Source organism: Clarias gariepinus, chromosome 6, assembly GCF_024256425.1.
Source record: "Clarias gariepinus isolate MV-2021 ecotype Netherlands chromosome 6, CGAR_prim_01v2, whole genome shotgun sequence".
Taxonomy (NCBI): Eukaryota; Metazoa; Chordata; class Actinopteri; order Siluriformes; family Clariidae; genus Clarias; species Clarias gariepinus.
Window position 1 is genome coordinate 5,920,001 of NC_071105.1, and position 27,500 is coordinate 5,947,500.

Consider the following 27,500-nt stretch of genomic DNA (forward strand, 5'->3'; position numbering starts at 1 on the left):
AGGTAAGCTCTCTCTCTCTGTCTCTGTCTTCCTCTCTCTTTCTGTCTCTCTTTCTTTCTCTCTGCTAATTCTTGCTTTCCTTCCATCTCCTGCTGTTCTTTCTCTCTATCTGTTTATCCTTCATTCTCTCTCTTCATCTTTTCTCCATCTCTTTTTAAATCAAAGTCTTTTTTATTGGAAATTTAAACAAGATACACATACATACATATATGGTACACATTTTTTTCTACCCATTCCCCTCCCCTCACATATTATAAGAAAAAATATATACAGTACAAGGCAGCATGGCGGCTTAGTGTTTAGCACTGTCGCCCTGCACCTCCAGGGTCTGGGTTCGATTCCCGTCTCTGTGTGCCTGGATGTTCTCCGCGTGCTTGGTGGGTTTCCTCCAGGAACTCCGTTTTTTTTCCCCACAGTCCAAAGACCTGCAGATTGGGATAATTGGTGTTCCCAAATTGCCCATAGTGTGTGTATGTGTGTGTGCTCTGGGATGAACTGGCAACCTGTCCAGGGTGTACCCCACCTCGCCCCATTAGCCCCATTTAGTACCCCATTAGTCTCCTAGTATAGAATCCAGGCCACCCGCGACCCTGAATACAGGATGCAACAGTATAGACGATGAGTGAGAGTGAGTGATATAAAAGAATAAAAAATTACACATTAAAGAAAAAGAAAGAAAAAAGGAAGTTTTAGAAAAAGAAATCTTGGATTTAAGATCCAATTTATCTGCATCTCTATTTTCAAAGGGGCTCATAATTGGTTGCCAGATATCTTAAAATTTATGAGGGGATCCCTTTATGAAATACAGTGGAACCTCGAATTACGAGCATAATTTGTTTTGGAAGCAGGCTTGTTTTTCAAAATCTTGTAAACCAAATTTAATTTTCCCAGAAGAAAAGATGGTAACTTAAATATTCGTTAAAAATAATACATAAAAATAAATAAATACATGAAAATAATTAATACAAAATATAAAGTAAGAATAAAACAAATTAACCTGCACTTTACCTTAAAAAAAAGTTAAAATAAATCCCGACAGATAAGTGTTTCCGTTTTGCACGCAGACGCTGTGTGTGTGTGTGTGTGTGTGTGTGTGTGGTGTGTAATGTGTGTGCACACACACACATTAATGGAAAGACTGTTTTATCGGAAAAATTAGCAAGGAACATTGCTAGTCACACTCGCGTGAGCGCATATTAACGGAATCACTGCTGTAAAAAAAATTATTATAAAAATAATTAATCTGCACTTTAAAAATAATCGCGACAGAGCGGAGTTTCTGTGTAAGGCAGAGTATAGGCGTGTCTGTGTGTGTGTGAAGCCGAGTGGAGGAGGGGGTGGGAGGGGTACTGTAAAGGCGAGAGTGTGTGTGTGGGGGGGGAAGCCCAGAGGATGAGGGGGTGGAAGGGGGGTTTGTAAAGGCGAGAGAGTTTGTGTGAGCACAGTGTCAAATTACGCGCGCAGAACCTCTTACACAGAAACTCTGCTCTGTCACAATTCTTTTTAAAGGTAAAGTAAGAAATGACAGAAAGAAAAAATTTATCTTTACCCTTTAATGAGACTTGCTCTTGCTTTATACGCGCACAAACACGCGCTGTACAAATGTGCACAAGATATATTTCACACGCACGTGGTCAGAGTGTTACAGTAAACAGTACAGGCGTGCACGGATGTTGATTATACTAGTAAGAGATGTGCACTAAGACCCAGCAGGGGAGACGATTACCTACAATTCCACAGCAATTCTCTTCCAAGAGAGAGAAAAACTGTTGGCTTAGTTGTAATCACGTGACGCTCGGCGTCAAAACAAGAAGCGCATGCGTGATACATGATACTCGTTGCTTGTAAACCAAGACAATGCTCGTTTTTCAAGTTAAATTTATTATAAATCTTTGCGGAACACTTGTAAACCGTGTTACTCGTAATCCGAGGTTCCACTGTACCGAAACTTTCCTAGTGTCTTTTCTCCATCTCTTAATTTTTTTCTTCTTCTCTCTTCTCTTCTATTGCTTCATTTTCTTTGTATCATTTCTCATCTTCCTATGTCTCAGTATCTTACATTTATAATATCCATCATAAGAAACATAATAACTCTGTGTATGTGTGCATGGATTTCTGTGTCCCAGGTAAAGAAACACACTCCGGACTCGTTCCTCAGTCTGGTGTACCCAGCCATCCCTCTCTCCTGCCCCGTGGACGTCCCCCTGTGTCCCCCTCTGCTCCAGAGTGACACCAACATGAACCCTGAGCCTACAGACGGAGGAGGAGTGTGGGATTTCTCATAAAACACACTTCCTCAGCATCTCTGTCTCTCTCTGTCATGCTCCTTAAACTGGAGATCAATTCACAGTTCAGAACTTTCCCCACACACACACACACACACACACACACACACACACAAACACTCTTCTACTGTGATCCCCTATAACTGTGCATGCTGTTATCAATCTACATGACTTTCTGTCACATGATTTCTGGAACAGACTGACTGGTGGGAGTACATATTTATATATTCTGGTATGTATTTCGCAACATTGATATGACCAATAGCGTTCGAGTCAAACCGGGACTTTTGATTTGCACTTATCCCAGTGTTTCACTAGTGCTTGGATACCATCAAAGTACAAAGTTTTTTGAGTACAGCGGAGCCAAGGTCAGACTGCCGGCTTTATATCTGAAGCACTGGCCTCCCAGGAACTCCTTTAATGGACCAAACATGTGGAAATTTCTTAGAGCGAGGTCAGGATTGTACTGGAGATGTGGGAGTGGTATCACCGTGTCATGGATGTCTCACCAATGTACTGTGCTTTTACACCTTTATTTTACATTTCATCAAGTCCCGGTTTGACTCGAACAGCCCTCGTATATAAGGTAAAACCCTGACATAAGTTAAGTAGAAAATATTGCTTAAATAATAAATATGTGCAATCATAAAAAAAAAAAAAAACAGTTTAAAGGAAAGGAGTGTGAAAATAATTAGTCATGTTAAATGATTTACTTTACACTTCAATCCTGTTGTAGAGCTCGGCTTCTCCTGCTCTGTGCTCCTGCCTTATTCATCCCCTTAATGTTCCACGTTTTTTATTAACGAGGTATAAATTGTTTTTTTCTTAATTCACTCTTTTTTTTATTATTCTTCAAAAGAGCCTCATATTATTAGATTATTAAACCCTAGTGACTTCAGACTCATCACTGTAGTCGTGAAACCGATATACTGAGCCTTTAATGCTGGGAAAAACAAAGTGCACGTGACTGTAGAAGTGTGTTCCCTTCTGGGCATGTGTGTGTTCGAGCACTACAAACGACCTCTCATGACCCTCGGATGGTTTATTATTATTATTATTATTATTATTATTATTATTATTATTATTTTCCCAGCACAGAAACCTGAACCTCATGATGTTAACACAACCTGTGAAGAAACACAAAGTCGCTTCCATACTGTCGAAGAACAAAAAGACTGTGATTGACTATCATGTGTATGTTTTTTTATACTGTTATGTAATCTGTATACATCATTATATAATGGGTTATAAATATATTCTTTCCCACTTTCTTAATAACTGCTGTACTGTCTTACTTTTCTAATCGTTGAGCACAAATCTCAGCTACAGTATTATATGGGGGAATAAAACACTTGTGGAAGGTGTGTGTGTCTGCTGGATTCAGGTCTGGAGACTATTAAGGTGACTTTTGCTTAGTGACTTGTTGTATTATGAGGCTCAGCAGGAATTAAGATTCATCTCACAAGTCGAAGTTTTCACAGTCTTCAATTCAGTTCAATTTTATTTGTATAGCGCTTTTAACAATTGGCATTGTCCCTAAGCAGCTTTACACAATCTAAAGAATTATTTAAGTTTGTATGGAATTTGAATGTGTATGAATCAAAATGGTCAGTTTGTCCCTGGTGAACAAGCCGAGGGCGACAGTGGTAAGGAAAAACTCCCTGAGATGGTAGTAGGAAAAAACCTTGAGAGGAACCAGACTCAACAGGGAACCCATCCTCATCTGGGTGAAACAGAGAACAGGAATTGATCTGCATTCATATTGTGTGTTAGTTCACAGGCAGTTCAGTATAACAGTTGATGTTAATTGATGTTAATATGGAGTCCAGTTAGTTATTGAAAACTCAGGTAGACTTGTATAAAGTTCCAGTGCTGAACTATCGAACAGTCAAGTCCTCAGAGAAACAGTTGCCAACACCAGTCAAGGCCAGAACCGTCTTCTAGGTGGAGAGAACCATCCCCAGACACCAGACGCATCCCAGAGAGACACACGGGGCATCCATGTGACGAGATCTCCAACCAGAAGCAGGGCACCAGGATGGGTCAGACAGGTCCGGAGGGCAGAGGGAGTCTGGATCACTGGCAGCTCAGGAACGACATGTGTAGCTCGACAGAGAGAGAGAAGGAGAGAGAGGGGGAGAGAGGGAAGAGAAAGAGCAGGAGAGAGAGCAGAAGAGAAGAGAAGAGATAACAGTTAGTAGTTAACTTAAGTCTTCTGCCCCCTTCAGCCTCAGCTTTATGGTCTTGGCATGAAATCTGACGTGGTCTTCTTCTTTTGTTGTAGCTCATCTGTCTAAAGGTTTGACATGTTTGACACTTTTCTGCTCAACCCAACTGTATAGAGCTTGCTGTATACAGTATTGTATAGTCTATCAATAATAAGGTATTTCCATCTGGGGACCTTCCTTTTATAGAATGTCTTTTGTACGATTGCCTAGAAGTGCAAAACTAAATAACAAAGCTGAAAACAAAACAACAAATTCAAAAACGAGAACAAAACTAAAAACAAAATAATAAAGCTAAAAACAAAACAACTAATTAAAAAAACTTTTAAACAAAACAACAAATTTAAAAACAAAATAAAAAAACTGAAAACAAAACAACAAATTAAAAAACAAAATAACAGAGCCGAAAACAAAATAAATAGAAAAATAACAAACTGAAAACAAAATAATAAAGCTGAAAACAAAACAAAAAAAATAAAAAACAAACATCTATTGATCTGTCGATCAGAAAAGTATTTAGTCTTTTTCTTCTTCTTTTGGCTGCTTTTATTAGGGGTCACCACAGCAGACCATTTGTCTCCATCTACCCCTGTCTACCACATCTCCCTTTTCTAGTCCAAGCTCTTATCTACAGTATCTACCTAATGTAATGAATACCTTGGTATCAAAAATTATTTCATCATCAAGAATCAAGAAGAAGAATCAAGAATTTATTTTCTGTCACATGCACAATCATAATATGCAGCGAAATTATTTTGCGACCACAGAGTCGCGACGTCAGCCACCTAGGGCGCCATCATCATAGTAAAGACATAAGAAATAATTATCATTTGGATAAAGATATCAGATGGAATAAAAAAAAACAAGAGACAAAGCCTAAGCATTTACATTTAGAGGCCAGGATTTACATTATTTAATGTTTGTCTAAGTGGCACAGTGGTGCCGTAACACCATAGTCGAGGGTTCGAGTTCCACCTTTGGATCCGTGCGTGTGTGTGTGTGGAGTTTGCACATTCTCCCTGTGCTTGGTGCTCTGGTTTCCTCCAACAGTCCAAAGCTATGCGGAAAATGCTAATTGATGATTTAAAATTCCCACAGTGTGTGAGTGAGTGTGTGAGCATGTATGTGCGGTTGTGCCCTGAGAACGACCCCGTTTTGTGCTCCAAGTCTGCTGGGATGGGCTCCAGGCCAGCCTGCAACCCTGTACCGGATAATATAGTATAAAGAATGAGTGAGTGAGTGAGTGAGTGATTGAATGAGGGATGATGTGTGTAATCTTGTATTATTACAGCTTTTCCTTATCATAGAGCAACTTCAGCTTCTGACCAAGAGGTGGCGCTATATATTAAACTATCAATCATTCATCATTCACTTACGTCATTACGGCAATGCATTAGGATACAGTGCAATGCAGAAATGATTGCATGATGATAATGATGATGATACAAAACAAAAACAATAATAACATTAACAATAAAAATAATAATAAATAAACATGTGTACATTATATATACATATAATACAGTATATACAATAATACATACAAGATTAACATAGATAATATAATATATTATAATGTAATAAATTCTCATGGTGGCTTAGTGTTTGGCACTGAGGCCTCGCACCTCCAGTATCTAGGTTCGATTCTCGTCTCAGAGTCGGCAGAGCATGGAGTTCATGCATATTCTTCCTGTGCTTGGTGGGTTTCCTCAGGGTACTACGGTTTTCTCCCACAGTCCAACGACATGCAGTTAAGACTAATTGTCATGTGAATATTGACCAGAGGTCCTACCATAGTTGTACAAAATGGGAATAAATACAATGACCCCAGTTCTTAGTTGGACTACAGAGATTCCTAGATGGATGGATGGAATATAATATATATATATATATATATATATATATATATATATATATATACAGTGGTGTGAAAAACTATTTGCCCCCTTCCTGATTTCTTATTCTTTTGCATGTTTGTCACACTTAAATGTTTCTGCTCATCAAAAACCGTTAACTATTAGTCAAAGATAACATAATTGAACACAAAATGCAGTTTTTAAATGAAGATTATGTTATTAAGGGAGAAAAAAAACTCAAAATCTACATGGCCCTGTGTGAAAAAGTAATTGCCCCCCCCCCTTGTTAAAAAATAACTTAACTGTGGTTTATCACAGTTAAAAGTTCAATTTCTGTAGTCACCCCCAGGCCTGATTACTGCCACACCTGTTTCAATCAAAAAATCACTTAAATAGGAGCTACCTGACACAGAGAAGTAGACCAAAAGCACCTCAAAAGCTAGACATCATGCCAAGATCCAAAGAAATTCAGAAAAAAATGAGAACAAAAGTAATTGAGATCTATCAGGCTGGTAAAGGTTATAAAGCCATTTCCAAAGCCTTGGGACTCCAGCGAACCACAGTGAGAGCCATCATCCACAAATGGCAAAAACATGGAACAGTGGTGAACCTTCCCAGGAGTGGCCAGACGACCAAAATTACCCCAAGAGCGCAGAGACAACTCATCCGAGAGGCCACAAAAGACCCCAGGACAACAACTAAAGAACTGCAGGCCTCACTTGCCTCAATTAAGGTCAGTGTTCACGACTCCACCAAAAGAAAGAGACTGGGCAAAAACGGCCTGCATGGCAGATTTCCAAGGCGCAAACCACTTAAGCAAAAAGAACATTAAGGCTCGTCTCAATTTTGCTAAAAAACATCTCAATGATTGCCAAGACTTTTGGGAAAATACCTTGTGGACCGACGAGACAAAAGTTGAACTTTTTGGAAGGTGCGTGTCCCGTTACATCTGGCGTAAAAGTAACACAGCATTTCAGAAAAAGAACATCATACCAACAGTAAAATATGGTGGTGGTAGTGTGATGGTCTGGGGTTGTTTTGCTGCTTCAGGACCTGGAAGGCTTGCTGTGATAGATGGAACCATGAATTCTACTGTCTACCAAAAAATCCTGAAGGAGAATGTCCGGCCATCTGTTTGTCAACTCAAGCTGAAGCGATCTTGGGTGCTGCAGCAGGACAATGACCCAAAACACACCAGCAAATCCACCTCTGAATGGCTGAAGAAAAACAAAATGAAGACTTTGGAGTGGCCCAGTCAAAGTCCTGACCTGAATCCTATTGAGATGTTGTGGCATGACCTTAAAAAGGCGGTTCATGCTAGAAAACTCTCAAATAAAGCTGAATTACAACAATTCTGCAAAGATGAGTGGGCCAAAATTCCTCCAGAGCTCTGTAAAAGACTTGTTGCAAGTTATCGCAAACACTTGATTGCAGTTATTGCTGCTAAGGGTGGCCCAATCAGTTATTAGGTTCAGGGGGCAATTACTTTTTCACACAGGGCCATGTAAGTTTGGATTTTTTTTCTCCCTAAATAATAAAAACCATCATTTAAAAACTGCATTTTTTGTTTACTTGTGTTATCTTTGACTAATAGTTAAATGTGTTTGATGATCAGAAACATTTAAGTGTGACAAACATGCAAAAGAATAAAAAATCAGGAAGGGGGCAAAAAGTTTTTCACACCACTGTATATATATAAAATCTAATTTTAACAATAATATTGTTAAAAACATTAACAATAAAAATAAGAATGAATATATATATATATATATATATTCATTATTATTTTTATTGATAGTGTGTGTGTCTGTATCGATTATATACTGTATATATAATGTTAGATTATATTATTAATATACAATATTAACATTGAAAAATTATAAGAATTAAAAATAAACTTGACAATAAAACAGTTATCATAAAAAAACTTTTGTAAAGATGCATAGAAATAAAAAAATAAAAAAGTGTAATAATAGGACATATTAGGACTAATAGAACGCCCCACGCCTCCACCCCACTGTGTCGGATTGGAACACAGCCCACGCCACGCCTCTTCCAACGCGACTAGTACGCTCTCGAGCTCCACATCGGCACCGTAAAGGAGCCTAAGGCTGTCGTAAAGCGGTGAAGCGCTGCCGCAAAACGGACAGGGGAGAAATAAATAAATAAGTGAAGCGGAAAATGAAAAAAACAAGCGCAAGCCCGTGCTGCGCTGCTGCTCGTTCCATTCCTTGGATTCGCGGTAGTGATCACGGGGTTTAACTTTTCTCCCCCGAGCCGTGTTTAAGCCCGTGACGTCGAGGCCAATCAGGCTGGAGCTAACAGGCTTGTGCGGTGTTTTCATTTTCACCCCGCTTTCCGGCAGTTAGGAGGTTACCGAGGAGTGCGCGCGAGCGGAGCGCGAGCTGAGAGCAGGGTAATAATCTTCCAGGAGCTGGGGCAGTAACCTGGGGAACCTGGGGACCCTGGGGTAAGTACCATACTGCCACTAAGCCATAACTACACACTAACTAACTACACACTAACTAGTCTGGTCAGGGGAACGAGCTGTCATGTAGATAGGGAGCTGATTATCATGGAGAAGTGTATATATATATATATATATATATATATATATATATATATATGTGTGTGTGTGTGTGTGTGTGTGTGAGAGTGTGAGAGTTAATAACACTGGTGCTTGACGTTGCAGAGTGTATTCTAGGCGTCTTAATCCGAGGACACTTACACACTTGGGCTGTAACAGGGACACACAGAGGGACATGTCCCTAATGTCAGTCCAGGCTTTACACACACACACACACACACACACACAGGCAGAGTAAAATAATTATAGGGTTAATGAGATTTATAAATGGGGTTAAAAGAGGCTGAAACTGAAGTGTAAGAATGTCTCTGTGGTTCCCCTGGATTTATTTGTGCGTTGAGTTTGTTTATTTATTTGTTTGTTTATTTGTAGTTTGTGTTTGTTTTTTTCAGTGTTTTCATCATGCTTTCCCATGTGTTTAATATTGTTATACGTTATCTATACACACACATGTACACAAACACAGACACATATATATATGTGTGTGTGTGTTTATGTATAGTAATGAGTTACAGAGTCAAAAAATGTATACACACTTCAGGAAAAGAAAAACTTTTATAAATATTTTAATACAAAATGTATTGCTATATATATATATATATATATATATATATATATATATATATATAAACTATTTATCTCTCTCTATGTATGTATGTATTTATGTATTCACACATCATACTGTTTTTCTTTTCCTGAAGTGTTTGTGTAATACATTTTTTATTCAGTTGCTCAAAGCTTTTTATGAGTTTATGTTTTACTCTATTTGTTACTTCACCCTATTGCTTGCCAACTCGCCCCATGTTTTACTCTGGATGCCCGTCTTGACGCGACCCTCCCGTTTCATCCGGTTCTGGGTCCAGTGAGAGAAACCGATCACTGAGCCACTGATGCCCCAGAACACCAGAGTTAGATGTTATGAGTATACCGGTGGTTTATGTCTAAACCCTATAATTGTTAAACTCCTTTTATTCATTTTATTTATTCCAACTAAAGTTTGTAATGAGTGATAGGTTTTTTCTTCATGCAAAATAGACTCTGCGGTTTAAAAAATAATTAAGCTACTTCATTTGAGGGCTTTAGTGAAGCCTTGTTATTTATAAGCTTCAGGACAAGGGGTGTGTGTGTGTGTTAAGACTTGACAAACGGTAAAAAAAAAAACATCAAGTTGCAAAATTTCTGTCAAAATATTTGTAGACAGCAGTCCTTTCAAACAAAACACACCAAAAAAAACTTCTTCCAAGTCTGTCTGAAAAAATCTCCTAAATCTTGTTCTTTGCCTGATAAGATTTCTGGTCGCGTGTTGCTTAAGCACCAGACTGGATTGACAGGATTCCCAGACAGGATTACCAGGTCTTGGTGAAATTTTTATCTGATCAAAATATAATGAGGGGGCTTTTAAGTCAAACAGGGACTTGTAAAGAAAGTTTCTGGTAAATGAAGGCGTGAAAACCAAACCGATGGACATTATAAGGAGACTCACAGTACAGTGATGAGATGCTTCGCTGCAGTAAAACATTCGAACAGTGACGGACTTATCATGTTATCGCCACATCCCCCGTACAGTCCCGACCTCGGTCCAATCCATTTCCACATGTTTGGGTAATTAAAGGAGTTCCTGGGAGGCCGGCGTTTCAGACGTGAATCAGACAGGCAGTCTGATCATGGCTCCGGTGTATGGAGAAAACTTTCTGATGGTGTCCAAGCTCTAGTAAAACTCATTAGTGTATTATTTTATATATATACTCATTAGGGGATTATTTAATACATCACAAGGACTGGAAATATCAAGTCAAGTCAAGTAGGCTATAATTGTCATTTTAAACATATACAGTTAAGTACGCGATGAAACGAAACAACGTTCCTCCAGCACCAAGATGCCACACACACAACATAAATTAACAAAAAAACAAACTAGATAACTTGGATATCTAATTAGCCAGCTATGCTGAGACAAGTCAGATTGACATTTTAAGTTAAACAGAGAACTAACTACGTATTTATACAAAAGAGACAACATAAAGTGTACGTACAAATGTGCAAACAAGAGCGACCAAATGACAACGCGACATCATGACATTACACTACTCTGTGGTAATGAGGTGCTGAGTTGGGGTTGTGGGAGGAGAAACAGTGAACAGTAAAATATCCTATGTATATATGAGGTCATAATTACGGGGGAATATCTGCTTGTTTAAGCCTGGGCCGATACAAAAATGGGAAAAGGACTAAAAAAAAGAGAATAAAAAAATGAATGTCTAACCATGACTAAAAAAGCAAATCTCTCCTCTCCTTTAAGACATATTTTCCAGTGGTTATGGCAGTGGCTGATGTTTCCCTAATCCTCGATCAGCTTTAGGTCTACATTCGGTGAACAGTTCGTGTGGACACGTGACAAAGTCTGTGCATTATATCTTCAGTATTAAATGTGTGTGAGAGTGTTATAACGTGACATTAAAAAACTGCTTCTGATTTATGATGAGCAAAGCAGCCTGATCTGAGATCAGTCCTCTGTACAATATTCATCACGTCAGCATTTTTTTTTTTTTTTGGCCAGCAGGATTAAGCCTACTCCATTTGAATACCAGATGTCATTTGAGGATCTTTCATTTGGGAGATTTTTTTTTCACACACGCTGAACGTTCTCCTCAGCTGCCAACAAGCTCCTTCTCAGTTCTCGTGCAGCATGTTCTCTCCTCCATGAAACATGAAATGTTTGAAATGTTTGTGATTCAGGTGTGTTTGGTTTGTGATTTCTGATCTTTGTTTCTCATGAGGATGAAGCTCGGGCCGTTACCATGGCACTTAATAACAGGAAAAGAACATGTCTATTATTTTTTTAGTGGTGTTTAATGACATGTGAAGAAATCCTGTGGAGAAGTTGCGCGGAATCGGGCACTAATGTTGGAGTCCCAGAATGCAGTGCAGCAACATGACACGCTGGCCCGGCCCATGACAAAGACTCCGTTTCAATAGCTGGCGATCCGTGTGATGGTGTGGATGCGTGAAAGCTTTGGAAGCTGATCTGCTCAAACGGAGTTAATGACTAAAGCGTCGCCGCAGCCAAGACAGGCCTTCTCGTCCAACATCAGTGTCTGACCTCACAAATGCACTTCTGGAAAAACGGTCAAAAATACCCGTAAACACACTGCCGAACCTTGTGGAAAGCCTTTTCAGAAGAGTTGAAGGTGTTACAGCTGCAAAGGGGGCGGGGCCAACATCATTTTAAACCCTATGGATTAAGAACTGAGTGTTACTTAAGTTCTTATGCATGTGAAGGCAGGTGAGATAATACTTTTGGCTATATACAGTAGGGAATGTTTTGTGGTGGTAATATGACCTCTAAATTTCTGGCCATGGTTCTCAGCAGGAAACTGGTGGATTGTCTTCTCCAGGTAGGGAGCGAATCATTAACGCAGAGTTGTGTCAAAAGACAAAGCACTCAGTCAATCAGACTCACTGAATCACGATCGAAATTACTAGGGAGGTGTTCTTGGCACGTCCAGCTGGAAGGGGGTCACGCGGGAGACCGAAGACTAGGTGGAGAGATTTTATCTCCGTACTGGTGTCCTGGAAACACCTCGGGATCCCCCAAAGACAGGGTTGGTCAAGGTGGCTGGGGGGGACAAAAAGTTTGGGGTTCTCTGCTAGAAGTGCTACCCCAAGCCACCGCGACCCGACTTTAGATAATCAGTTGACGACTAATGGAATATGTCACAGTTCCTCTATAACCCTACAGGTGGTGCGCTCTGAACTATTCGCACTTTTGCCATCATCATGTGTGTTAGGAGCGAAATGTTTCCTGTTGGTTTGGGATTGTACAGTATATACAGTGGTACCTTTATATACGGACGTCCGCCTCACGAATTACCGCCTTAAGAACTTAACATTTGCTTCAGCATTTGAGCGACCGAACCAAGCCGGGTACGTCCAGGAGCTTTACGTCTGTGAGCCATTCAAAACTCATTTGCGTCAGTGGAAAGCCAAGCAAGTTTACCTTTTTAAAAATGTTCAGTTTTAAAAAGTATAATGTTTCCCAAAAATGTTATTAAGAAGAGAAGGGAGCCACTTTCAGTTTGGTTTTTAAAGCAGCCGGTGCCTAGAGGAATCGTAAATTAAGGTTAAATCAAAATTAATGTCTATTTATTTGACATTTTACTTCATTTAAACATCTTTTCTGAATAGTTTGATTGTTCTAAATGCAGAAATATGATGATTAGTGTTGGTAATTTTGATAATATTTTTGAGTGGCTGGAACAGATAATTATTTCCTGTGGGATATTTCGCCTTAAGAACTCGCTGTATCTCTATCTATCTATAGAGTCGAGATATTAATAAAATCCTGATAATATCGTATCAGGTGGCCCCTGGAGATTCCAGTCCCTGATGTCTATAATGATCACGAGTAATTGATTTACAATTGAGATTCGTCACAAGTTTATAAAGACCTCTCCATCAATACACAGAGAATATTTTACTGTCTTTTGTTTCTTACCTGCGGGAGATATTAGTCATGGGGCTGGTATGATGAACCAGACGTTCTGGTTGTCATTTCTTAGTAACGCAGTATTATTATTATTATTATTTAATCACATCTTAATCACGATTTTATACATGCCTGTTGTTTTGGGTCATTATTTGTCAGGCAGGTTGGGTCGGTAATTGGAAACTATTCACGCAGGTGTAGACTCACTGGTGTCGGTCTGATTCAGATGTTTGGCAGTGCTTGGTGTGAAAGTGCGCCCCCTACATGCTGTATTAGAGCCGTGTGATATTTTATTTAAATTCTTTTTCATTGACTCCAAAATAAATGTCTTAAAAATGATTTATTACATTTATAAGAAGGATGCACTGACACGCTATTAAAACCTTTACACGTTAAAAGCTTTGGATCTTTTTTTTTTTTTTTTTTTCTTCTCCAGGTTGAAATTGAAAGTGAATTAATATCGAAACTCACTCATTACTCACTCTTAAACCAGTCTCTAAACCTTGCAAGCACTCATTGGTCTCAAAACAAGCACAATGGAAGGCGTGTGTGTGTGTGTGTGTGTGTGTGTGTGTGTGTGCTCCCATGTGCTCACAACTGTTTAAGACTTTGGAGGCGTTCGAGGCGGTAAAACGATTAAGTTTTCGTAAAACCCTAGAGGTGGTGCACGCTAAACTATTGGCACCCTGGCATCCCGAGTAGTGGGAGTGAAGGATTTGGTAAATGTGTTTAGAAATAATAATAATAATTATGGAGGATAACATAACAGAGATACAGTGAAAGTGTATTTAGATTTTTTTTGTTTGTTTAGAAGTTAAATGTTTTTTTTGTTTAATTTGTTTAGAAGTTAAATGTTAAACTCTTGTATTAGAAGTTAGTTTGTATTGTTGAAAAGCTGCGCTTGATTTTGACGTGAGAAGACAAATGTTATTGGAAACGCACTACGTTTAATTACTTTATGTTCAGGGCCTCCGAGTGGCGCGGTGGTGAAGCGCTCGCTCTTTAGTCCGGAGGTCGCGAGTTCGATTCCCGGGTGATGGGAGCGGATAGCGCTGTCCTCCGAGTGTGTTACGCCGCCCCCAATGGTGCGTGAGCGAGCAGTTCAAAAAGATGCGGTTGCCTGGCGTCACGTGGTTCGGAGAAAACACATGACAGTCTTCGGCCCTCCCGACTGAGTGGTAGTAGTAGCCTTAATGTGGGAGCCCCCTAGTGACATGACATGACTAAATTTGGGAGAAAATTGGGGAAAAAATCTCCCCCAAGTAAAATTTGTTTATGTTCAGTTCAGTGGTGAGGCTGAACACCACTATATTTTTTTTTTTTTTTTTTAAAGGTTTAAGATCTTAAAAATTGTAATAAACAAATCAGGATATTTATAAAATCGTGATACTTTCTGTACAGAATCGTGATATTAATCAAATCGCCACACAGGTATCATTATAATATCAGCTCAAAAGCTACCAAAAGCGTGAATTCAAATCCTTACGAGTGTCTTCGGTACAGATTACACAAGTGTGTGAGACGGTAACAGTTAAAACAAATCCAAGGTGAATTGAAAACACACACACGAACACACAATGTGCTGTTGTTCGTGTGAGAGCGGTTCAGCTTCTTTTCGTCTCTCTCTCTCTCTCTCTCCATCTCCGCTTCTGGGTCAAAGTGCATTTCCCGCTACACTGTCGGTATTTTTCCTGACTACACTCAGTACAAACATTTTTAATACTCTGTGTTTTTCCCCGAAACCTCATGATTAGCTCAAATCGTCACCCTGTAATTTTCCGTCTTGTGATTATTAACTGTTCTTTTATAGCCGTTCCCTGACTTTCAGCTCGTGTGTTTTATTTCCTCAGGTGAAGGAGAACATGGACGCGGCCCAGATCGTCCGGGACCCGTAACAGCCGTCATCGTTCCCCATGGACCGTTACACGCCGGCCTCACACACTCGGCCCTGACGCTCTGACAGGATTTACCATTAATACCTGGAATATTTCACTCAGTTAACACAGAAAACGATTAAACAGAGAGAGAGAGAGAGAGAGAGAGAGAGAGCAGACAGACAGAGCGAGCGGGCCGGGCCATGCGGACTCTGCCCTGCTGACTCGCACGTGTGGTCGCTTGAATATTTTGGCGCCTGCATGCTGGCATCGTCCTCACACACCGGCGTGCAGAATGGCATCGAACGAGAGACTGTACGAGGTCTGGATGTTGTACTGCAACAAGGTAAAGTCCTAAATACCGCCTTCTCACGCGGTTTCTCACACCGTGCTTCATTAAAAAGGATTTAAAAGGGTGTAAAGGAGGCCACATAGGGTGCACATACTTTTAGGGAAAAGAAATGAGGGCTGGTCTTTCCTGAGAAAAGTGAGTTTGTACTCCTGATAGGAACGTCATCGCATTTGTTATTCATCAGCTGATCAAACAGCACTCGATCCAGCACACGGGGTGCATAAACTTTCGCACTCTGTAGCGTAGGGTCCGGACCACGAGTTCACGCTGGATTAAAGAGCAGCTGTCAGGGTTTGTGCTCTCCGTCTGCTTGTTTTGAGGAACTAGAGAAACTAGAGATTGTTCTCTCTCTCTCTCTCTCACACACTGGTGTGTGTGTGTGTGTGTGTGTGTGTGTGTGTGTGTGTGTGTGTGTGTGAGAGAGGGAAAGAGACAGAGAGTTTGTTCTTCATACCTTAAGTGAGTTAGTCTGTGTTGCTCTCAGCGGTGTAGAGCGAGGCGGCTTGCAGGCACATTTTCTCATGCTGTATCGAAACACACACTTCTGTATTGTAGCTCATGTGTTAGTGTCTCTCACACACACACACACACACACACACGCTCACACATACTCACACACACTCACGTAGGTCAGAATAAACTGAGGGATGATGACTTGATTTACTCACTGCGTCTATTATTATTATTATTATTATATTTATTTATTTATTTACTTATTTTTGTACTAAACGATGGAGCAGAAAGGGGCGGAGCTTCTTCTAACGTCACGCTAACATCGCGTAGCAACGAGGGCACTCCGACACCCTTTTCGAAATATAATTTCACTTCAGGACATGATGCGCTTGTTTAAATGAATCCCAAATGACTTCCTGTTGGATGTAGTGCACCGTGTAGGGTGTGAGGTCTAATCCCCGTTTCGTATCAGTAGGAGTTTTTTATTTTACACTATGTGAGGTTAAAATGCGGGAATTTCATGCAATGTACTGAAAAAAACTGAATTCCAACTACTTTACCCGTAGACATGAAGTGGACTACAGCGCTGGAAAAAAGGATTTTATCCCCTCCTGATTTTTCTATTATTATCATTCTTTTAAAAATATATATATTTTTAATACTTAAATGATTCCAAATAATTTAAGTTTTATTTTGCAGTTCAAGACCAAATCATTTAAGGTATATTTTAAAGTCCAAATCGTTTAAGTTATATTTTAAAGTTTCAAGGCGAAAACCACCAGTGCTGCTTAAAAAGAACACACATATTTGACATTTCCCCCTCAATTAAACCATCATGACTATCTCTAAGACTTTTAGTCAAATATTCTGTGGACTGATGAGATAAAAAAAAACTGTTAAACTTTTTGGACGGTGTGTGTCCTGTTACATCTGTCATAATTGTTTCGTAAAAAGAGCATCACACCAACAGTCACACATGGTGGTGGTAGCATGATGGTCTGGGTCTTTGCAGCTTTAGGATCTGGACGACTTTCCATAATTAATTCAGCGTTTTAACAAAAAATCCTGGAGGAGAATGTCCGTCCATCAGTTTGTCACCTCAGTCTTAAGCGCACTTGGTTTATGCAGCAGAACAAAAAAAAAAAAAAAAAACACCAGCAAGTGGACTAGTCAGAGTCCAGACTTAAATCCGATTGAGATCCTTAAACAGGCCGTTTGTGCTCAAAAACCCTCCAGAGTGGCTGAATTCTGGATAGATGAGTGGGTCAGAATTTCTCCACAGCAGCGTGAAAGACTCCAGTTATTATCGCAATCGCTTGATTGTAGTTATTGCTGTCACAACCAGTTATTAGGTTTTGGGGCAATAACTTTTTCACATAGGTTTTTTTCCCTTAACAGTGAAATCATAATTTATAAACTGCATTTTGTATTTACTCAGGTTTCCTTGTGTAATATAAAAATGAGTTTGATGATGTCAATAATATCCTGATCATATCAGGGAGGGGCAAATACTTTTTCACAGCATTGTACTGTTTATAGAATGTCAAAACTAATCTCACTTCCTCTAGTGTGTGTTTAGAGACTGTGTAGGGTGTAGCGTCCATGGTTTAATATCCTTAGCTGAATCTGAGTACCAGGTACTATATTTTATCCACCCTTAGACCTGGAGAGAACTAAGTAACTGTTCTCACTTCCTCTAGTGTGCTTAGAGTGTGTAGTGTACAGGGATCGAGTGCACTCCGTAGGCTGTAGAGTGAAAAGTTCTTACTAATGTAGGAGTGATGTAGAAGATGTAAGGTACACTGATTGTAGAAGTCAGTCTTTTACACTCTATTTAGTGCACTTCTGTAGGGACCACTATGTAGGGTGTGCGTAAGGAATTATTTTAGACCCTTTTGTTGAAGGGGGGGCGGTGTAGTATCACACCAAGCTTATACCTAGACTTTACTTTTGTGCAGTCTTACCCGCACACACACACACACACACACATTGAACAAACCTCTCTGCGAAAACAGTCAGCGCTACAAGCAAACACACTCGAAGTTTGTGTTTGCAGACTTGATGAAGTGTGTGTATGTGCGCAGTGGGTGCTGAATAAACACCCCGGGTGTGTGACGTCCCTTACAGGAGAACGCAGCTCAAACTACTTTTCAACTTTTCTAATAGACTGTTAATAACACGCCAGCTATCTAACGCTAACTAGAAGGTTAACTAGCTTTGCTCGCTGTGGAATCTGACCGGTGTTGTTTTTACTAGCACGTTAACTTCAACCAGAGAACGTCTCTCAAAGCACATTTGTCACAAAGCAGCTTTACAGGGATGTATGAATTCCAGCTGTAATGACTTAGCGGTTATACAGTGGCAAGGAGAAACATCCAGGAAGTAAGGAAGAAACACGAGGAAGAAAGCTTGAGAAGAACCAGACGCATCTGGGCGACACCGGAGTGTGCGATTATAAATCCTTCCCCTCTACCGTATAACACCGTGCTGTTTGGTAGAGACGCTGGGAAAATGTTTTAGTTTAGATATGTTTGCTTTAGATGGCCGGCATGGTAACATAATGGTTAGCTCTGCCACCTCTCGCACCTCCAGGGTCGAGGGTTCGATTCCCACCTGGGGGTCTGTGTGTGTGTACATGGAGTTTGGGTAGGAGGGAGAATACTTCGCTATGTTAATTTAAAATTGTAACAATATCTGAAAATGTTTATCACATATAATATTGATATTCATAAAATCGTGATACAGAATCGCAATATAAATCAGATCGGCGCATACACGACTGCTCAAAAGTTTTGGATCACTTTCTAACTCCGTGGTCGTTCCTGGTTTTTATTTTTTTCTACACTCTAAAATAATCCTGACGGCCTTTATCTAAAATGCACAATAATCTCTTTTGAACAGTTGATATTGAGATGTATCTGCTCTGTCTTATGATCTGTAAGTCCTTCATAACGGCTCTAATCTGAGGTGCTGGTTGTTAATTGGTGATTTCTGAGGCTGGTGAGTCTAAATGAACTTCTCCTCTGCAGCAGAGGTGAGTTTTGGTCTTACTTTCCTGGGAAGGTCTTCATGAGAGACAGTTTCATCATCGTGGTGCTTGATGGGTTTTACAAACGCACTCGACACAATACTATTCTTGTAATAATTGTTCCGGAAAGTCTGACCTCTGTGTTTTAAAACAACAACCGACTGTTGTTGTTACATAATTACTTAATTCCTTATGTGTTATTTTATAGTTTTGAAATCTCCAGTATTGTTGCAGGATGCAGGAAATAAATCACTAAACTAAAACAAAGAAATTTGCGAGTGATCCCAAATCCAAAGAGATGGCGCGAGAAACACACGCTCACAGTCACAAGATGGAAAAAACGCCGGTGTACAGTATTGTGCAAAAGTCTTAACCCCCCCCCCCCCCCCCCCCCACTTCCTCATTTCTTCACATTTGTCCTTCCAAAGAGCCAGACTTACTTCTTGTATGTTTAAACCCTATTAGTCCCGAGCTTAAATTTTGTATGTATTTAATTTTAATTAAATTGAATTAAATTATTTTAATTTGTATGCATAAATACTTATATACAGTATAAATACTTATATACAGTCCCTATATACAGTATTTGGGATTAGTAGGACCTGATCATAAGTATAAACTCTAAGCGTTGTCTTTGAACACCTCCAGGGTCCGGGTTCGATTCCCGGCCAGGCTTGATTCCCGTCTCTGTGTCCATGGAGTTTACATGTTCTCCCCGTGCTTGGTGGGTTTCCTCCGGGTACTCAGGTTTCCTCGCACGGTCTGAAGACATGTAGATTAGGCTAACTGGCGTTCCTAAATTGCCAGTAGTGTGTGAATAAGTGTGTAAGTGCCCTGCGATGGATTGGCACCCTGTCCAGGGTGTACCCCACCTCGTGTCCTAAGTTTCCTGGGATAGGCTCCAGGTCCCCGCGACCCTAAATACATGATTTAGCGGTATAGACGATGAGTGAGTGAATGAGTGAGTGTCTTTGAACAGTAAACTGAGTTTGACACCCTCTTGTGTTTCTTCTAATTTTAATATGTATTACACTTTTGCTACCGTTACGTGATGCTATAACGTGTCTAATAATGAGATCATGTCTGAGTTGGACAGAATGAAGTACAAGGTGCAGCAAAGAGTAATGTCTCCATATGAGGACACAGGGTTCCAGGAGGTTTTAATGTGGTCTTGAAGAAATAGTTCTCCAGGCTTTCTAAAGGACTTTTTAGCCCCAAGTCCTTGTTTTTTATTTTCAGTCCAGTCCCTGTACATGACCTAAGGAATCTAACATAAGGAAGGCATGAACCAAGGTGAGATCCAGATGCAGATGATGACAGATGATTAGTTTACTGCTGATGCTGAATGCTGAGTGGTTGGAACAGACAGACGAGAGGGGAAATGAGGTCGCTGCTGAAGTTGTTGCATAAAAAAAAAGAAAGTTAAATGGTATCTTTAGGTACTTTGCAGCATGTCGTAGTAAAACATTTGTTTTGGTTGTTCAAAACTTTTGAACCACTAGTGTGTAAGCGGGGACTCCAGCTATGACAACAGGACAGAAAAAGTCAACCGGATCTAACCCTTTACCGGAGGACACAATGTTCACAAAAGGCTCGACTAAACAAATACGTATTCAGTTTGAGACACTGAGACTGTGTCCGAGTCTTAAACACTACTTCTATAACGGCAGGGTTTTGTAAGCGCTCCCCGCTCTAGCCGTCACCATTCGAAGAACCTACACCTTGTATTTGCCCTCTAACGCTGTGGCTCATCCACATCAGCACAACCAGGCTGACGTTCACGCCGATACGGACGCGAGTACAGCCTCCGCAGGCCGACCTTTCCCTGTTGTCACCTTTTGTGCTCTCGCATCGTGTTGTGACTCAACCTTGAGTGTGCGCGAAAGGTCATAAACATAATACTGCCCTTCAAGCAGAGTTTAATATTTAATCTGTTAGCTTGCCTGAAGTCTGGCAGGAAACACACTGAGCACCGTGTGTGTGTTTATCGCGTCCTACGTGCACGTTATCGGTTAAGTCCCTGTTAAATGGCATCTTAGCCTCGATTGAATTCGATCTGAAACACGGAAGTCACGCGTCACGATGCATGACTGACTTCAACAACAGACGGAAGCGTTTAGGATTTATTTGATAAACATGTTGTGATGCAGCTTTGAACGCTCAGCTGAACCTGTGTCCAAGCTGGTTCCTCTGGTTGGTGTCCCAGTAGATGAAAAAGGTCTGCACAGGGTGAATCAGTTGCTGGTAAAAAGCAATGCATTGCGAGACCACCGGTGTGTCTCGGTTTAGAGGACACATCCTTTAAAGGACGCATTTGAAGGCTGATTATATCATTACATCGTGACTAAGCCCAACACATTTCAAAGGCTTCTTCGTATGCGAACTTTGTTTCCCTTAAAACTAAAGGTGTTGTGTTCAATGCGTCATGACCCATAGAGATCATGATTCATGGATGCCGATTTAATTACAAGTGCGATTGCGAAGTATCACAATTTTATTAAAATATCCGGATTCGATGTTGCGTGTTCACCCGATTTTATTACAAATTAAAACCAATAACTTTATAACATTCTCACTTAAAAACCAAGCGCAGCATTTAAACACTACAACCTAACTTTTGACACATGCGATTTTTGACAAATTAGCACTCGCAGTGTTTTGTGACTGATGTTAGCGTGTGTAATGAGTGGGTTTGAGGCTAATTTGCTCAGAGTTCGGAGAAAAAGGCAGATTTGAGGCTTTTAACCAGCATGATTTTTGATAATGTAATGCCATAAAAATGTGTCTCTGTTTCGCAAGAATCGTTTATATTTAAAGCTGATTGGTTGAACAGAAACCAAGCCAATTCTGGTCACTACCTAATCGACCGGTTCTTCTTTATTATAATTGTAATAGCTGTGAAAAAATCTATTTTGAATCGCCACTCAAAAGAATTGGGATTTATAACTGAACTGATCTCTACAGGCCCAAACTATCCCAAGATTTGTTGTGAGCCAGGGAAGAGACATGGACAGAGGACTTGAGGATATTAAAAATAACTGTATTATAAAAATAAAATATGATGTACACATATCTATTACATATAAAAAAAAAAACCTGTAAAGTTGTCGTGTTCGTACATTGAAGATATTTGCAAAAAAGTTATTTGGTGGGACGTAAGATGAGTAACAGAACTCATCAGGACGGTTTTTGGATTTTCTGTCTGTCTGTTTGTTTGTGCACACGTCACGTAAAAACTACTGAACTAAATTTAATTCGGTTTTCACAGGCGTCTTTGGGCGAGCTTGAGGTAACATATAGGCTTTGTTTCATCGCAGTCGGCATACAGGAAGAGAAGATATGCTCATTTAAAATTTAAATAAAAAATGTCCTTGTATCATAAAAATAGAAAAGTTTATCACACACTTCAGCGGATGCGCTGTACATTTTTTTAAATGCACTTACGAGTGTGTCGATTAAACTCCACACGGACGAAGTCGCAGGTACATCTAGTATATAAATAAAATGTTACATTTAAATAATAATAATAGTTTTAAAGACGGAGATTTACGTGAATCCGCTCCCTGTGAGACAGATAGGGAGGAAGAATGATGGTGATGTTTGCCGTATCGCTCAGCCCTAATTTGACATAGTCTGTTGGCTCATGTTTAACTTTTTCTCTTCAGGTTATAAATCTTGTGCGCATGTGAAGTCTTTACCTGACAGGATTACTGCAGTCGGCTCTGTGGTTCTCACTGACCTTTAACCTCAGACTCAGATTACCTCACACACTCTCAGATTCGACAATCGCCCGACGTCTGTCGTGCTTTAAAAAAAAGCTGAGTTCTTATCACACACACACACACACACACACACACACACACACACACACACACACACACACACACACACACAGAGTGATGGCAGTAAACAATGACAGCATGTAGTGAAACCTGTGAAGCAATAAAATCCAAATGCAGACAGAGACAGTGAGTGAGATGAACAGAGAGATGGAGAGACAGAGAGTGAGCATGAGAGAGATGGACAGTGAGAGTGAGAGACAGTTAGAGACAGAGGGACAGTGAGAGGTGGGGTGAGAAAGATGGACAGTGAGAGACAGCGTGGAAAAGATTGAGAGCGAGAGACAGAGACATACTGTATGGACAGTGGGAGACGGAGTGAGAGAGAGACACGGAGTGAGAGACATATGGACAGTGGGAGACGGAGTGAGAGACATATGGACAGTAAGAGACGGAGTGAGAGTTGTATTGAAAGATGGACAGTGAGAGAGAGAGTCAGACAGGCAGTCAGACAAAATTAAAGAGAGTGATAAAGATAGCAGTCGAGCTCTGTGTGTGTGTGTGTGTGTGTGTGTGTGTGTGTGTGTGTGTGTGTGTGTGTGTGTGTGTGTGTGTGTGTGTGTGTTTTGCCTGTTATCAGACCTTTCATCTCATGCTGTGTGTTTGCTCAGTTTCCTTTTCATGCCACTAGAGAGTCGGACAGAGAGTCAAAGTCTGAGTGAGAGAGAGAGAGAGATCAAATTTAAATTTCATCATGCACGCGCGCGCGCACACACACACACACACACACACACACACACACACACACACACACACACACACACACACACAGTGGTTCAGTGACAGGATAATAAAGTTAAATTTAAGTAAAATAAACTCTGGACTTTAGAAACACTACAAGTACAGCGATTTAAATTAGTCTGTACTAAGAGAACATAAAGAACAGCAGGGAGCAGCAGTTACGCTTGTGTCCACTGTGTGTCCAGTGTGTCCATTTCCTCATGTCCCTGTTTGCTGTAAGTGCAAATAGATGAAGGCGGTGCAACAACGAGCCGAGGCGGGAACGGTCGAAATCACAACGTGTGTAATTAGTGTTTATACATACAAGGGTAAGACTTTGTGTGATATCAGGTACGAAGGGTGTGTGTGTGTGTGTGTGTGTGTGTGTGTGTGTGTGCCACACTGAGGGATCAGTCCGTGGTGGTGTTTGTGTTCAGGGTCCAAGCAGACTTGATGATGGAGGCAGAGTTGTTAGTACAGTGAATACAGCAGGGGGCTTAGGATACACCCCTGAGGGTGAGGGAGGGACAGAGAGACATTCATTTATTATTGCTCATTCTATAATGTTTTTTTTTTTTTTGTTCCTCTCTATTCCTCATATTTTTTTGTATCTTTAATCTTTGGCAATACGAATGTAAATGTTTGTCATGCCAATAAAGCACCTTTGAATCTTGAATCTTGAGAGACAGAGAGAGAGACAGAGAGAGAAAATCTGAGATAGAGAATAAATTAAAGCCTGCTGATTTGACAGACACTATGTGACAGCATGAGAGACAAACGTGGAGAGTGAGAGAGGACATGACTGACAGTCTGGAAGGGAGAGAGAGAGAGAATGATTGAAAGACAAAATACAAAACAGAGTGAGACACAAAGACGAAGGGAGACAGAAGGAAATGGAGATGAGAGGGCGAGAGAGAGAATAATAAAAATATGTAAGTATAAAGTGAGACAAAAGAAGTGAGAGAGATATAAAGAGAGAGAGAGAATAATATAAAGATGTAAATTTAAAGTGATACGGAGAGAGAGAAAGATATAAAGAGAGAGAAAGAGCGGGAGGATAATTTAAAGACATTCAAAATGGGGTGAGACCTAAAGACAAAGGGGGACAGGGCAGTGATGAGTGAGAGATAATAATAAAAAGATGTAAGTATAAAGTGAGACAAAAGAAGAGAGCGAGATATGAAGAGAGAGAGAGAATAATATAAAGATATAAAATAGAGTGAGACAGAATGACAAAAGGGGGATGGAGAGAAATGGAGATGAGAGAGAGAAAATAATAAAAAGAAAAATATAAATATAAAGTAAAACAGAGAGACAGAGAGAGATGAGAGATAATATGAAGTGAGACAGAGAGAGAGATGAGAGATAATAAGATGTAAATATGAAGTGAGACAGAAGGAGACACACAGAGATGGTTCGAACAGCTTGTGTGTTGCATTAACACGTCCTGTGTGTTTATTTGTGGACAGTTCTCACCTCACTTGTCCTGTTTGGTGAAGGTGTCGGAAAGCTGCGTAGATGCACGTGCGCGCACGAATACACACACACACACACACTCTCATTGTATCTTTCCCCCCCTTCTCTCACACGGTCTCTCCTTTTTCCCTTTCTCTTTTTTTCCTGTCCCTGTCTCTCTCTTTCCCTTGTTTTTCTCTTTTTTACTAGTTTCCGCCTCTTTTTTTTTTTTTTACCCTTTCTCCGTTTCCTTTCTCCTGTCTGTCTATCTTTCCCCCTACCTCTGTCTCTTTACCCATTCTCTGTCTCTCCTTTCCACTGCCCCGTCTCTCTTCTTTCCTCCAGCCTGTCTCTTTTTTTTCTACTGCCCCTGTCTCTCTCCTTTTTCTCCATCTCTGTTTTTTCCCATCCTAGTCTCTTTTGCCCGTCTCTGTTTCTCTTTTATTTATTTACAGTTTCTTTCTTTCCCAGTCTCTCTTCTTCTCCGTCTCTCTTCTTCTCCGTCTCTCTTATTTACTTCCTGTCTCTGTTTGTCTTGTTCTCTCTGTATATTTTTCTTTTTTTCTTCCTGTGTCTCCCTGTTCTGTTCTTTCTCTCTGTCTCTCTCTTTTTTTGCCACTCAGGTTTTAAATTATCTTGAGTGCCACAGTGATGTCACAGGACATGAACACTGACCACGCCTTTGGTTTCGGTGTGTTTGTGGGTGCGTGTGTGTGTGTGTGTTTGTATGTGTGTGTGTGTGTGTGTGTGTGTTTGTATATGTGTGTGCACATACAGTATGTGTATGGTTGGGGGGCGGTGCCACACATCCCTCTCACTGTTACCTCTGCATGCCTGTCTGACAGGTGTGTGTGTGTGTGTGTGTGTGTGTGTGTGAGTGTAGACTGATAGCTAGTGTGATAAGGAGGTGTGTGTGTTCTTAGCCTGAACTCCAGCGTGAAGGTTCACACACATTAACGTCAGGCTCACGTCACCACACACCCTGGACACAGCGGGTGGACTGGGACGGCGTTAGACCCAATACCATTCTTGTTACTGTTACTATTAATATTAGTATTAATATCACTTTTACTGTTACTAATATACTACTGTAATTTCTACTAGTACTAGTTCTGCCTTGGGTACTGTTGCTATTAATACTGTAGTGCTACTATTATTGTAACTATTATATATACTGTAGTAGTACTATTAACTATTACTAGCACTACAACTATTCCTGGTACTTTTACTACTAATACTACTACTGTTAGTTAATAATACTGCTAATACTAATGTTGCTATTAACATTACTAGTAATATTAGTTTTACTTTTACTGCTGCTACTTTTACTCCTACTGTTACGACTAATAGTACTAGTAACTTACTATTACTACTTAAAACATTACTGTTAGATACTTTTACTCCTACTGGGACTGTTACCATTAATATACCGCGAATATAATTAATGATATCATTAATTATACTGCTGCTGTTGAAATGACTAATAATAATACTAATTCTGTTACTTTTACCGCTAGTAATTTTAAAACTACCACCATAATTATACTGTTACAGTTACGACCTCCTACTATTAACATTCCTGTTGCTTTTACTGCTACTGTTTCTACCACTACTACTACTACTAATAATAATATTCCTAGCATTACAGCTACTAGGATATTGTGATACTCTTACTGTTACTGAGATTACTAATACTCTTACTATCAAGACCGTTACTTACTATTACAATTCCTTCCACCGTTAATGATCATACCAATGCTACTATTACTACCTTTATGATGACAATTACTCCTCCTACTACTTTTGCTGTGACTCTTTACTCTGACTACTTCTGTTTTTGTTACCACTAATAATATTACTAATATTACTACCACTACAATGACCCCAAGGTTTATTACTATTACTGAGATTATCAATATAACCGTTACTTGTAACCACTCACATGCTAATACTACTTACTAATTACCACTGCTGCTCTTACTAGTATCGGTACTACTACCATCATTACTGCTAATGCGACCATCAGTACTGTAAAGTTAAATAAGTGAAACTTGACTCAACATGCAAACACCATCTGTGACAGAGAATCTCCACCTCACTGTATCTTCTATGATGTAACAGTATAGGGTCTGTGTATAAACACTTGTGTGTGTGAGAGACTGCAGTCAGTAACATGTGAGACGGGGGAGCGCACCGGCTGCTGATCATCTCAGGGACACTGATGGTATGATAACGCCGCTCTTTACTTATACGAAGGACTGATCACTTGAAGCTTGATTGAGTTACTTGACATTTAATTAATTCACTAAAGTGCTCGTCATAAGAAAAAGAGTAACTTAT

At 40.1% G+C, this 27,500-nt stretch overlaps 2 protein-coding genes across 3 annotated transcripts in view; both read left to right on the top strand.

Moving 5' to 3' along the window:
- Window positions 1–3,570, top strand: part of stradb (STE20 related adaptor beta) — a 14,592-nt gene extending 11,022 nt beyond the window's left edge. The window contains exons 11-12 of the mRNA XM_053497656.1: window positions 1–2; window positions 2,127–3,570. The exon at window positions 1–2 is cut by the window's left edge and continues 41 nt beyond it. Coding sequence (XP_053353631.1) covers window positions 1–2; window positions 2,127–2,285 — 161 coding nt within the window. The 3' untranslated portion in view covers window positions 2,286–3,570. The remainder of the gene's footprint in view (window positions 3–2,126) is intronic.
- Window positions 3,571–15,495: 11,925 nt separating this feature from the next.
- nbeal1 (neurobeachin-like 1) overlaps window positions 15,496–27,500 on the top strand; it is a 61,663-nt gene continuing 49,658 nt past the window's right edge. For both annotated transcript variants that reach the window (XM_053498220.1, XM_053498221.1), the window contains exon 1: window positions 15,496–15,659. In XM_053498220.1, coding sequence (XP_053354195.1) covers window positions 15,609–15,659 — 51 coding nt within the window. In that variant the 5' untranslated portion in view covers window positions 15,496–15,608. The remainder of the gene's footprint in view (window positions 15,660–27,500) is intronic.